We start from the raw sequence: 12,936 nt of genomic DNA on the forward strand, positions 1-12,936 counted from the left end.
GGGAAAGCGGGACGGAGGGAGGGAGAGAGGGAAAGCGGGACGGAGGGAGGGAGAGAGGGAAAGAGGGAGGGAGAGAGGGAGAGAGGGAAAGAGGGAGGGAGAGAGGGAAAGAGGGAGGGAGAGAGGGAAAGAGGGAGGGAGGGAGAGAGGGAGGGAGGGAGGGAGAGAGGGAAAGAGGGAGGGAGAGAGGGAGGGAGGGAGGGAGGGAGGGAGAGAGGGAAAGAGGGACGGAGGGAGGGAGAGAGGGAGAGGGACGGGGGAGGGAGAGAGGGAGAGGGACGGGGGAGGGAGAGAGGGAGAGGGACGGGGGAGGGAGAGAGGGAAAGCGGGACGGAGGGAGGGAGAGAGGGAAAGAGGGAGGGAGAGAGGGACGGAGGGAGGGAGAGAGGGAAAGAGGGTCAGAGGGAGGGAGAGAGGGAAAGCGGGACGGAGGGAGGGAGAGAGGGAAAGAGGGACGGAGAGAGGGAGAAAGGACCAGACTTGGAACGGGCTTTTCAGGCACTGTAAACTCAGCCACTGTAAACTCAGCCACTGTAAACTCAGCCACTGTAAACTCAGCCACTGTAAACTCAGCCACTGTAAACTCACAGCCAGTGTAAACTCATTCACCTTAAAGAATAACACAAACGTAAGCAATTTGGTTTTCTAAAATTGCACTTGAAAGCACACAAGTTCTTATAATGAAATTCTCCTAATGGAAGCAAAATAATCATGCACTGTAGGTAGCAAGTGTTTATTCCAAATAGGGGACTTATTTACATCGTAACTTTAACAGCACTGAAACACAGAATGAGACAACTTGACTGATAGACTGCCATACCAGTTTTCGACATAACAGTTTTACCTTTCATTTGGCAAGGTAAGACGTTGAATCGCAGGTTCCCCCTAATCATTATATGTGATATATCCCCATCTCCTCTTGGCCCTAAGAGAAAATGACATATCACCCACCATTTCGTCAAAACTCCTAATGGGGACACATCAATTCTGGGAGCGTTTCCCTGGGTGCATTCCAAAAGGCACTCTATTCCTTACCTGTGGGCCCTGGTCAAAAGTGGTGCACTACACTAGAGCCCTATATAGTGCACTACACTAGAACCCTATGGGCCCTGGTCAAAAGTGGTGCACTACACTAGAACCCTATGGGCCCTGGTCAAAAGTGGTGCACTACACTAGAGCCCTATATAGTGCACTACACTAGAACCCTATGGGCCCTGGTCAAAAGTAGTGCACTACATAGGAAATAGGGTGTCATTTGGGACAGAGGCCATGTGATTCCTGGTAGTCATTTCAACTCTGTAGCCGGGACCTCTTTGTTCCTCCCTCCATATGCACTAGTGAAAGAGTTCTACAGGATATTATTTCCACAGGGCGATTATAGCCAGCTTTATAAGCTCTCCAACTTCCCTTTCTGTCTGACTCTCTGGGGTTGACTGGGACCCCTGGCAGTCAAAGGGCCCTTTGGGAACGGAAAATGTACAGCCAACAAAGGGGCTGGTGAAGAATACATTACGGGGGGAACAAATTCTATCAGGTTATCTTCACGACCTGACACCAGAGGAAAATATTGGTGTTTATGGTTGTCGTTTAGAGTTTGTATATTGAGTTGATGGTGGACTGTCAGTTGATGGTGGACTGTCAGTTGATGGTGGACTGTCAGTTGATGGTGGACTGTCAGTTGATGGTGGACTGTCAGTTGATGGTGGACTGTCAGTTGATGGTGGACTGTCAGTTGATGGTGGACTGTCAGTCATGGTCATAGTCTCTAGAGAAGGATTCTCAAGTCCTGGAAAGTATTAGGCCTCCTGGAGCTCAGTTGGTAGAGCATGGCGCTTGCAACGCCAGGGTTGTGGGTTCGATTCCCACGGGGGGGCCAGTATGAAAAATGTATGCACTCACTTAACTGTAAGTCGCTCTGGACAAGAGCGTCTACTAAATGACTTAAATGTAAATGTATTGGGTGTGCAGGCTTTTATTCCAGCCCAGTCTCACACACAAATTATCATCTTCAGTCTGGGCCATAATTAGTGGAATCAGGTTTATAAGAGTAGAGTAGGGCTGAAACAGAAGCCTGCACACACACAATAGCTCTTTTATAGTGACATTTTTTGAAAATGAAGAGATGTTTACACTAATTCTAACACTTAAAAAGTACACTACGTGGCCAAAATGTATGTGGACACCTGCTTGTCGTGGTAAATTCAATTGATTGGACATGATTTGGAAAGGCACACATATGTCTATATAAGGTCCCACAGTTGACAGTGCATGTCAGAGCAAAAACCAAGCCATGAGGTCGAAGGAATTGTCCGTAGAGCTCCGAGACAGGAAGGGTACCCAAAAATGTCTGCAGCATTGAAGGTCCCCAAGAACACAATGGCCTCCATGATTTTTAAATGGAAGAAGTTTGGAACCACCAAGACTCATCCTAGAGCTGGCCGGCCTGCCAAACTGAGCATTTGGGGGAGGAGGGCCTTGGTCAGGGAGGTGACCAAGAAGTCCTATCCTCTGTGGAGATTGGAAAACCTTCCAGAAGGACAACCATCTCTGCAGCACTCCACCAATCAGGCCTTTATGGTAGAGTGGCCAGACGGAAGCCACTCCTCAGTAAAAAGCACATGACAACCCGCTTGGAGTTTGCCAAAAGGCACCTAAAGGACTCAGACCATGAGAAACAAGATTGTCTGGTCTGATGAAACCAAGATTGAACTCTTTGACCTGAATGCCAAGCATCACGTCTGTAGGAAGCCTGGCACCATCCCTACGGTGAAGCATGGTGGTGGCAGCATCATGCTGTGGGGATGTTTTTCAGCGGCAGGGACTGGGAGACTAGTCAGGATCGAGGCAAAGATGAACGGAACCAAGGACATAGAGATCCTTGATGAAAACCTGCACCAGAGCGCTCAGGACCTCAGACTGGGGCGAAGGTTCACCTTCCAACAGGACAATGACCCAAAGCACACAGCCAAGACAACGCAGGAGTGGCTTCGGAACAAGTCTCTGAATGTCCTTGAGTGGCCCAGCCAGAGCCCGGACTTGAACCCGATCTAACATCTCTGGAGAGACCTGAAAATAGCTGTGCAGCGACGCTCCCCATCCAACCTGACAGAGCTTGAGAGGATCTGCTGAGAAGAATGGGAGAAACTCCCCAAATACAGGTGTGCCAAGCTTGTAGCGTCATACCCAAGAAGACTCGAGGCTGTAATCGCTGCCAAAGGTGCTTCAACAAAGTACTGATTAAAGGGTCTGAAAACTTATGTAAATGTGATATTTAAGTTTAAATGTTTACAGTGGGGGAAAAAAGTATTTAGTCAGCCACCAATTGTGCAAGTTCTCCCACTAAAAAAGATGAGAGAGGCCTGTAATTTACATCATAGGGCCACGTCAACTATGACAGACAAAATGAGAAAAAAAAATCCAGAAAATCACATTGTAGGATTTTTTATGAATATATTTGCAAATTATGGTGGAAAATAAGTATTTGGTCAATAACAAAAGTTTCTCAATACTTTGTTATATACCCTTTGTTGGCAATGACACAGGTCAAACGTTTTCTGTAAGTCTTCACAAGGTTTTCACACACTGTTGCTGGTATTTTGGCCCATTCCTCCATGCAGATCTCCTCTAGAGCAGTGATGTTTTGGGGCTGTCGCTGGGCAACACAGACTTTCAACTCCCTCCAAAGATTTTCTATGGGGTTGAGATCTGGAGACTGGCTTGGCCACTCCAGGACCTTGAAATGCTTCTTACGAAGCCACTCCTTCGTTGCCCGGGCGGTGTGTTTGGGATCATTGTCATGCTGAAAGACCCAGCCACATTTCATCTTCAATGCCCTTGCTGATGGAAGGAGGTTTTCACTCAAAATCTCACGATACATGGCCCCATTCATTCTTTCCTTTACACGGATCAGTCGTCCTGGTCCCTTTGCAGAAAAACAGCCCCAAAGCATGATGTTTCCACCCCCATGCTTCACAGTAGGTATGGTGTTCTTTGGATGCAACTCAGCATTCTTTGTCCTCCAAACACGATGAGTTGAGTTTTTACCAAAAAGTTATATTTTGGTTTCATCTGACCATATGACATTCTCCCAATCCTCTTCTGGATCATCCAAATGCACTCTAGCAAACTTCAGACGGGCCTGGACATGTACTGGCTTAAGCAGGGGGACACGTCTTGCACTGCAGGATTTGAGTCCCTGGCGGCGTAGTGTGTTACTGATGGTAGGCTTTGTTACTTTGGTCCCAGCTCTCTGCAGGTCATTCACTAGGTCCCCCCGTGTGGTTCTGGGATTTTTGCTCACTGTTCTTGTGATCATTTTGACCCCACGGGGTGAGATCTTGCGTGGATCCCCAGATCGAGGGAGATTATCAGTGGTCTTGTATGTCTTCCATTTCCTAATAACTGCTCCCACAGTTGATTTCTTCAAACCAAGCTGCTTACCTATTGCAGATGCAGTCTTCCCAGCCTGGTGCAGGTCTACAATTTCGTTTCTGGTGTCCTTTGACAGCTCTTTGGTCTTGGCCATAGTGGAGTTTGGAGTGTGACTGTTTGAGGTTGTGGACAGGTGTCTTTTATACTGATAACAAGTTCAAACAGGTGCCATTAATACAGGTAACGAGTGGAGGACAGAGGAGCCTCTTAAAGAAGAAGTTACAGGTCTGTGAGAGCCAGAAATCTTGCTTGTTTGTAGGTGACCAAATACTTATTTTCCACCATAATTTGCAAATAAATAAATTAAAAATCCTACAATGTGATTTTCTGGATTTTTTTTCTCAATTTGTCTGTCATAGTTGACGTATACCTATGATGAAAATTACAGGCCTCTCTCATCTTTTTAAGTGGGAGAACTTGCACAATTGGTGGCTGACTAAATACTTTTTTTCCCCCACTGTATACATTTGCAGAAATGTCTAAAAATGTGTTTTTGCTTTGTCATTATGGGGTATTGTGTGTAGATTGATGAGGGGGGAAAAACAATTTAATCCATTTTAGAATAAGGCTGTAACGTAAACAAAATGTGGAAAAAAATGTGACCTGTAGGGCCAAGTGTATGACATGTAGAAGGCTGTTAGAAACGTATCAGTCTATCTTTCTTGACCTTTTTCTAACCACACTCAATGAAATGATGGTTTCAATCATTTAGGAAATTGTTATGATTATCGGTTTTCAATTTGGGTGTAATATGTCAATCCTCCCTCAGGCAGTTTCCTCTATATCAATTTCAAACACTGATAAATGCATGTCACACCTACTCACCATTAATGTTTTTGTTCAAGACATTCATAAATACACAGAAAATGTTTCCATTCATTTTCTAGACACTGACAAATGGTCTCATAGACACTGCCAAATGCACAGCAAGCAGTCGGCTGTCTCTCATTTGGTTTTGTTTGTGTTGACAATTGGAGGTCCTCCTGAGTTGACTGAGGCATCCTCTCTGTTTGCCTGTTGTCTTCCAGACATTGACGAGTGCATGGTGAACCGGCTACTCTGCGACAACGGACTGTGCCGGAACATTCCAGGCAGCTACAGCTGCACCTGCCCCAAGGGCTACCTCTTCAGGCCGGACTCGGAGACATGCGAAGGTGAGAGGGAGATGGAGAGAAATTCTGACTATTTTCATTGTTGATGTTACTTATTTCTGCTTTGACAATATCCATGTGATCATGTCAAAAAAGCCTTTGAGAGTGAGTGAGTGAGTAAGTGAGTGAGTGAGTGAGTGAGAAAGCACCTGGTAGGAAAAACATACAAGGGGGAGGAGGAAAGCAGAAATGCTTGGCAAGCCAGAGCAGTAGGAGAAATGGGAGAGACGAGTTGTCACAGTGTGTCAAGATGGTTTAACCAACTCCATGTTACTGAATCACACCTAATACGAAAAGGTATTTTTGGAAGGCATCATCAGATAAATGTTGAGGTTAATACAGTGTTATTTTAGGCTTCTTTAGCTAGGCTTAGGCCTAGATTCAATCAGATCAAGCATTAACCGGCGACAGCCGACACCCGCCTAGCAGATGTTTTGGCGGTGTCGGAGGTGGGACTGCTTTGGGGCTGTCAAATCGGTGAGCAGCTGCTCTTGTGATCATTGTCAGAAGCCACACCCATCCCACTCACTGTTAGAAGTTCAGAATGAGAATGTGTGGGCAATATATAGAAAAATAAGGACGCTCAAATTGAAAATCATTTAAATGAATGAGTATTTTCTATCAGCCTAATCAAAATTGTAGATTACATCTCACATTCCAGTGTTCGAACTTGTAAAGAAGGCTGCATGGGATTTCTCTTAATGAGACTTTAGGTATAATGCTTGTGAATTTTTAAAGCTCTGACGCAGTTCTCTGACTTGTATGTTACATTTCAGTACTTATTCATTAATTGTCTAATACATTTGATATGAAATGTGTGGTTGGTATACTGGAGTTTTATTTTATTTTTTAAAAAGGCGATAGAGAATTCTAGTGAAGTTTCTTTCTCAGGACAAAAGCAGTTCCTTCCTTCTCTACAAGGTGAAACAGACAAAAGGCCTCCAGTAATTTCAATCATTCTGAGTTCATATCTGAACCAGATGCCTTTTTAAATTCCTATCCCCGAGATATATTCTATGAGTTATTCCACCATATGTACACGCGTGGAGATATGCCCGCCCTCCCCCATACCTGAACTATGCCTGGGACGTGTGAAATAAATAGGGCAGTTTTGATTGTGTGTAGACACTGATGTGGGTTACAGTGCCTTGCAAAAGTATTCATCCCCTTTGGCGTTTTTCCTATTTTGTTGCACCTATTTTGTTGCATTACAACCTGTAATTTAAATGGATTTTTATTTGGATTTAATGTAATGGACATACACAAAATAGTCCAAATTGGTGAAGTGAAATGAAAAAAATAACTTATTTCAAAGAATTCAAAAAAATAAATAACGGAAAAGTGGTGCGTGCATATGTATTCACCCCCTTTGCTATGAAGCCCCTAAATAAGATCTGCTGCAACCAATTACTTTCATAAGTCACATAATTAGTTAAATAAAGTCCACCTGTGTGCAATCTATATGTCACATGATCTGTCACATGATCTCAGTATATATACACCTGTTCTGAAATGCCCCAGAGTCTGCAACACCACTAAGCAAGGGGCACCACCAAGCAAGCGACACCATGAAGACCAAGGAGCTCTCCAAACAGGTCAGGGACAAAGTTGTGGAGAAGTACAGATCAGGGTTGGGTTATAAAAAAAATATCAGAAGCTTTGAACATCCCACGGAGCACCATTAAATCCATTATTAAAAAAATGGAAAGAATATGGCACCACAACAAACCTGCCAAGAGAGGGCCGCCCACCAAAACTCACGGACCAGGCAAGGAGGGCATTAATCAGAGAGGCAACAAAGAGACCAAAGATAACCCTGAATGAGCTGCAAAGCTGGGCTTTACGGAAGAGTGGCCAGAAAAAAGCCATTGCTTAAAGAAAAAAATAAGCAAACACATTTTGTGTTCGCCAAAAGGCATGTGGGAGACTCCCCAAACATATGGAAGAAGGTACTCTGGTCAGATGAGACTAAAATTGAGCTTTTTGGCCATCAAGGAAAACGCTATGTCTGGCGCAAACCCAACACCTCTCATCACCCCGAGAACACCATCCCCACAGTGAAGCGTGGTGGCAGCATCATGCTGTGGGGATGTTTTTCATTGGCATGGACTGGGAAACTGGTAAGAATTGAAGGAATGATGGATGGCGCTAAATACAGGGAAATTCTTGAGGGAAACCTGTTTCAGTCTTCCAGAGATTTGAGACTGGGACGGAGGTTCACCTTCCAGCAGGACAATGACCCTAAGCATACTGCTAAAGCAACACTCAAGTGGTTTAAGGGGAAACATTTAAATGTATTGGAATGGCCTAGTCAAAGCCCAGACCTCAATCCAATTGAGAATCTGTGGAATGACTTAAAGATTGCTGTACACCAGCGGAACCCATCCAACTTGAAGGAGCTGGAGCAGTTTTGCCTTGAAGAATGGACAAAAATCCAAGTGGCTAGATGTGCCAAGCTTATAGAGACATATCCCAAGAGACTTGCAGATGTAATTGCTGCAAAAGGTGGCTCTACAAAGTATTGACTTTGGGGGGGGGGGGGGGAATAGTTATGCACACTCAAGTTTTCTGTTTTTTTGTCTTATTTCTTGTTTGTTTCACAATAAAAAATATCTTGCATCTTCAAAGTAGGAGGCATGTTGTGTAAATCAAATGATACAAACCCCCAAAAAATCCAGTTTAATTCCATGTTGTAAGGCAACAAAATAGGAAAAATGCCAAGGGGGGTGAATACTTTCGCAAGCCACTGTATGTCCTTTTATATTTTCAAGGGAATCTTTGTTGTTCCAAATGACTACATCCCTGGTTTAAAATGAAGGACTACGTCCCTGGTTTAAAATAAAGGACTACATCCATGGTTTAAAATGAAGGACTACATCCCTGGTTTAAAATGAAAGACTACATCCCTAGTTTAAAATGAAGGACTACATCCCTGGTTTAAAATAAAGGACTACGTCCCTGGTTTAAAATGAAGGACTACATCCCTAGTTTAAAATGAAGGACTACATCCCTGGTTTAAAATAAAGGACTACATCCCTGGTTTAAAATAAAGGACTACATCCCTGGTTTAAAATGAAGGACTACGTCCCTGGTTTAAAATGAAGGACTACGTCCCTGGTTTAAAATGAAGAACAACAATGCAAAGAAAGTGACCCAACTAAATGAGTTGATTGAAGTTCTTATGGAAAAGCGGTGTCACATTCCTCCTCCATCTTTTCCAACGGCGTGTTTCCATTTTGTCCACATCCTGTGGTATGCAGTTGTAAAACAGCGTCTCTTCCCTTGATACGATTTGCTAACAACCGTAGTTCACCATCTTCAAAATGATTAGAAACTTCAAAAAAGTGAATATAAGTTACATTAATTTGACCCCAACCTTCCAACCCTGCCACTCACTGCACCTTCCATCCCCTGTCCCCCTGTAACCATGCTCCTAAGCCACCTTCCTAACCGCCTCAGCCCAAACTGTGTCGCCATTACCAGCTGTTGTCTTAGCTCTCTCAAATTACACCTGTGATTGCTTTATGCCTCTCTCCCATGTCAATATGGTTTGCTTATTGCTGTTTCGGTTATTTCTAATTGTACTATTTCACTGTAGATCCCCCAGCCCAGCTAAACCTGCCTTAGATAGCTCCTTTGTCCCACCCCCCATACACGCGGAGACCGACTCAATCGGTGCCTCCAGTGATGCTATCTCTTTCATTGTTACCCAACGCTTAGGTTTACCTCCACTTTACTCATATCCTTCCATATCCTTGTCTGTACATAATGCCCTGAAACTTTTCTACAAAGCCCGGAAATCTGCCCCCTTTATTCTATGTACCCAACGTACTAGAAGACCAGTTCTTAAAGCCTTTAGCCGTATCCTTATTCTAGTCCTCCTCTGTTCCTCTGGTGATGTAGAGGCTAACCCAGGCCCTGCAGCCCTCAGTATCACTCCTACTCCCCAGGCGCTATCATTTGTTGACTTCTGTAACCGTAAAAACCTTGGTTTCTTGCATGTTAATATCAGAAGTCTCCTTCCTAAGTTTGAGTTATTCACTGCGTTAGCACACTCCGCCAACCCTGATGTTCTAGCAATGTCTGAATCCTGGCTTAGGAAGGCCACCAAAAATTCTGAAATTTCCATCCCCAACTATAACATTTTCCGTCTAGATAGAACTGCCAAAGGGGGTGGAGTTGCAATCTACTGTAGAGAGCCTGCAGAGCTCTATCATACTATCCAGGTCTGTGCCCAAACAGTTTGAGCTTCTACTTCTGTGGTCCTCTGTAGCTCAGCTGGTAGAGCACGGCGCTTGTAACGCCAAGGTAGTGGGTTCGATCCCCAGGACCACCCATACACAAAAATGTATGCACGCATGACTGTAAGTCGCTTTGGATAAAAGCGTCTGCTAAATGGCATATTATTATTATTATTCTAAAAATCCACCTTTCCAGAAATAAGTCTCTCACTGTTGCCGCTTGCTACAGTCCCCCCTCAGCCCCCAGCTGTGCCCTGGACACCATATGTGAATTGATTGCCCCCCATTCAGAGTTCGTACTGCTTGGTGACCTAAATTGGGATATGCTTAACACCCCGGCCATCCTACAATCCAAACTAGATGCCCTCAATCTCACACAAATTATCAACGAACCTACCAGGTACAACCCTAAATCCGTAAACATGTGTACCCTCATAGATATCATCCTGACTAACTTACCCTCTAAATACACCTCCGCTGTCTTCAACCAGGATCTCAGCGATCACTGCCTTATTGCCTGCGTCCGTAACGGGTCCGCGGTCAAACGACCACCCCTCATCACTGTCAAACGCTCCCTAAAACACTTTAGCGAGCAGGCCTTCCTAATTGACCTGGCCCAGGTATCCTGGATGGATATAGATCTCATTCCGTCAGTAGAGGATGCCTGGTTGTTCTTTAAAAGTAATTTCCTCTCAATCTTAAATAAACATGCCCCATTCAAAAAATACAAAACTAAGAACAGATATAGCCCCTGGTTCTCCTCAGACTTGACTGCCCTTGACCAGCACAAAAAACATCCTGTGGCATACTGCATTAGCATCAAATAGCCCCCGCGATATGCAACTTTTCAGGGAAGTTAGGAACCAATATACACAAGCAGTCAGGAAAGCAAAGGCTAACTTTTTCAAACAGAAATGTGCATCCTGTAGCTGTCACGGTTCTCTAAGACCGAACCCAGAAGCAGACCAGGACAAGGTGAGTTGAACGAATGTGAGTGTTTATTTACAGATTCAAAAGATGCAGAATAATCCAGGAGACGGAGCGGGTGGCGGAGATGAGTAGGTGGTGGTGAAGTGGCAGATTAACTGATGGCACGGCAGGGGTTGGGTGAAGGTTCCGGGAGAATTATGTTAATGGCTAACGATCCGGCAGGGAATGGTTGTCAGGTCAGAGCTTATGAAGGGGTGATGATCAGGACCAGGTGTGCCGAAGCTGATGAGAAGCAGGTGCGGGTAATCGAGAGATCACCCGCCTAGCAACGTCGCCCGGCAACCGGACAGGGTGCGTTCAGGCACCTTCGGGAAACAGGAGATTCAGAGCAGAAAAACGGCAACACAGGCAGGAACAGACTCAGGACGCAGGGTTCATGACAGTACCCCCCTTCCGACGAACGCCACCGGGCGGACTACCCGGAGCGCCAGGATGGAGGCGGTAGAAGTCACGAAGGAGGTCAGCATCAAGGATCTGACGCCGAGGAATCCAACTCCTCTCCGCAGGACCATACCCCTCCCAGTCCACGAGATACTGGAAACCCCGGCCCCGCCGTCTGGAATCCATGATGCGGCGCACCGTGTAGACAGGACCTCCTCCGATCATCCGAGGAGGAGGAGGAGGAGGTGGAGGGGGCAACAGAGGGCTGAGGAGAACAGGCTTGAGGCAGGAGACATGGAAGGTGGGATGGACTCTGAGCGTACTAGGCAACTTGAGTCGAACCACAACAGGATTAATCACTCTCTCCACCACAAACGGACCAATGAACCTCGGCGACAGTTTCCTTGACTCAGTCCGCAGAGGAAGGTCCCGTGTAGCCAACCAGACCCTATCTCCGATTGCATAAACGGGGGCTGGAATACGGCGACGATTCGCCTGGAGCTGATACCGGTCAGAAACTCTAAGGAGGGCCTTTCTGGCCCGATGCCAGGTCCGGTGGCAACGACGAATGTGGGCCTGGACAGAGGGAACCGAGAGATCTTTCTCCTGAGAAGGAAACAAGGGGGGTTGGTAGCCGTATAGGCACTGGAAGGGAGACATCCCAGTGGCAGAAGTAGGGAGAGTATTGTGAGCATACTCAACCCAAGGCAACTGAGAGGCCCAAGAGGTGGGGTTGGAGGAAACAAGGCAGCGCAGCGTGGATTCCATCTTCTGGTTGGCTCTCTCCGCCTGTCCATTAGATTGGGGGTGAAATCCAGATGTGAGACTGACTGTAGCTCCAATGGCCAAACAGAAGGATTTCCAGACAGCAGAGGTGAACTGAGGGCCACGGTCGGAAACTATGTCACTGGGCAATCCGTGGACCCTGAAAACCTCCCTAACCAGGATCTTGGACGTCTCAGAGGCAGAGGGAAGCTTGGAGATGGGCACAAAGTGGGCGAACTTGCTGAATCGGTCCACAATAGTCAGAATGACCGTGTTCCCCTCAGAAGAGGGCAACCCAGTGACAAAGTCCAGGGCCAGATGCGACCATGGTCGCCGGGGGATCGGTAGGGGGTGAAGAAGTCCAGAGCTGGGCCGATTGGCACTCTTGTTCTGCGCACAAACTGGACAGGCAGCAACAAACCTCCGAGTATCTTCTCCCATGGCAGGCCACCAAAATCGTCTGCGTAGAAGCGCCATCGTCCGAGCCACGCCAGGGTGACAAGCCATCTTGCTGGCGTGGGACCATTGGAGGACAGCCGAACGAACCGACTCAGGCACAAACAACCGACCGGGTGGACCGTTACCGAGGCCGGGCTGCGTCCGAAGGGCCGCCATAACCTCCTCCTCAATCCTCCACATAACGGCTCCCACGACAAGGTTCCGGGGAAGAATCGTCTCAGTCTTGGCCCCACTCTCCTCCGTCTTGGAGAACATCCGGGACAAGGCGTCCGCCTTGCCGTTCTTAGACCCCGGTCGGAACGTCAAGGAAAAATTAAAGCGTCCAAAAAACAACGACCACCTGGCCTGACGGGAGTTGAGACGTTTAGCCGATTGCACGTAAGCAAGATTCTTGTGGTCAGTCCAGACAACAAACGGTTGCTCCGCCCCCTCCAACCAGTGGCGCCACTCCTCCAAGGCAAGTTTCACCGCGAGGAGCTCCCGGTTACCCACATCGTAGTTCCTCTCCGCAGACGAAA

General features: G+C 46.5%; 1 protein-coding gene across 1 annotated transcript in view; it reads left to right on the top strand.

Annotated features, from left to right (window-relative positions):
- Positions 1 to 12,936, top strand: part of fbn2a (fibrillin 2a) — a gene marked incomplete at both ends in the record, with an annotated part of 247,780 nt that overhangs the window by 115,639 nt on the left and 119,205 nt on the right. Inside the window, one exon of the mRNA XM_084159776.1 lies at positions 5,460 to 5,585. Within this exon, the coding sequence (XP_084015902.1) occupies positions 5,460 to 5,585 (126 nt within the window). The remainder of the gene's footprint in view (positions 1 to 5,459; positions 5,586 to 12,936) is intronic.

The sequence above is a fragment of the Coregonus lavaretus genome (genome assembly GCF_964263955.1).
Source record: "Coregonus lavaretus genome assembly, chromosome: 4".
NCBI classification, from domain to species: domain Eukaryota; kingdom Metazoa; phylum Chordata; class Actinopteri; order Salmoniformes; family Salmonidae; genus Coregonus; species Coregonus lavaretus.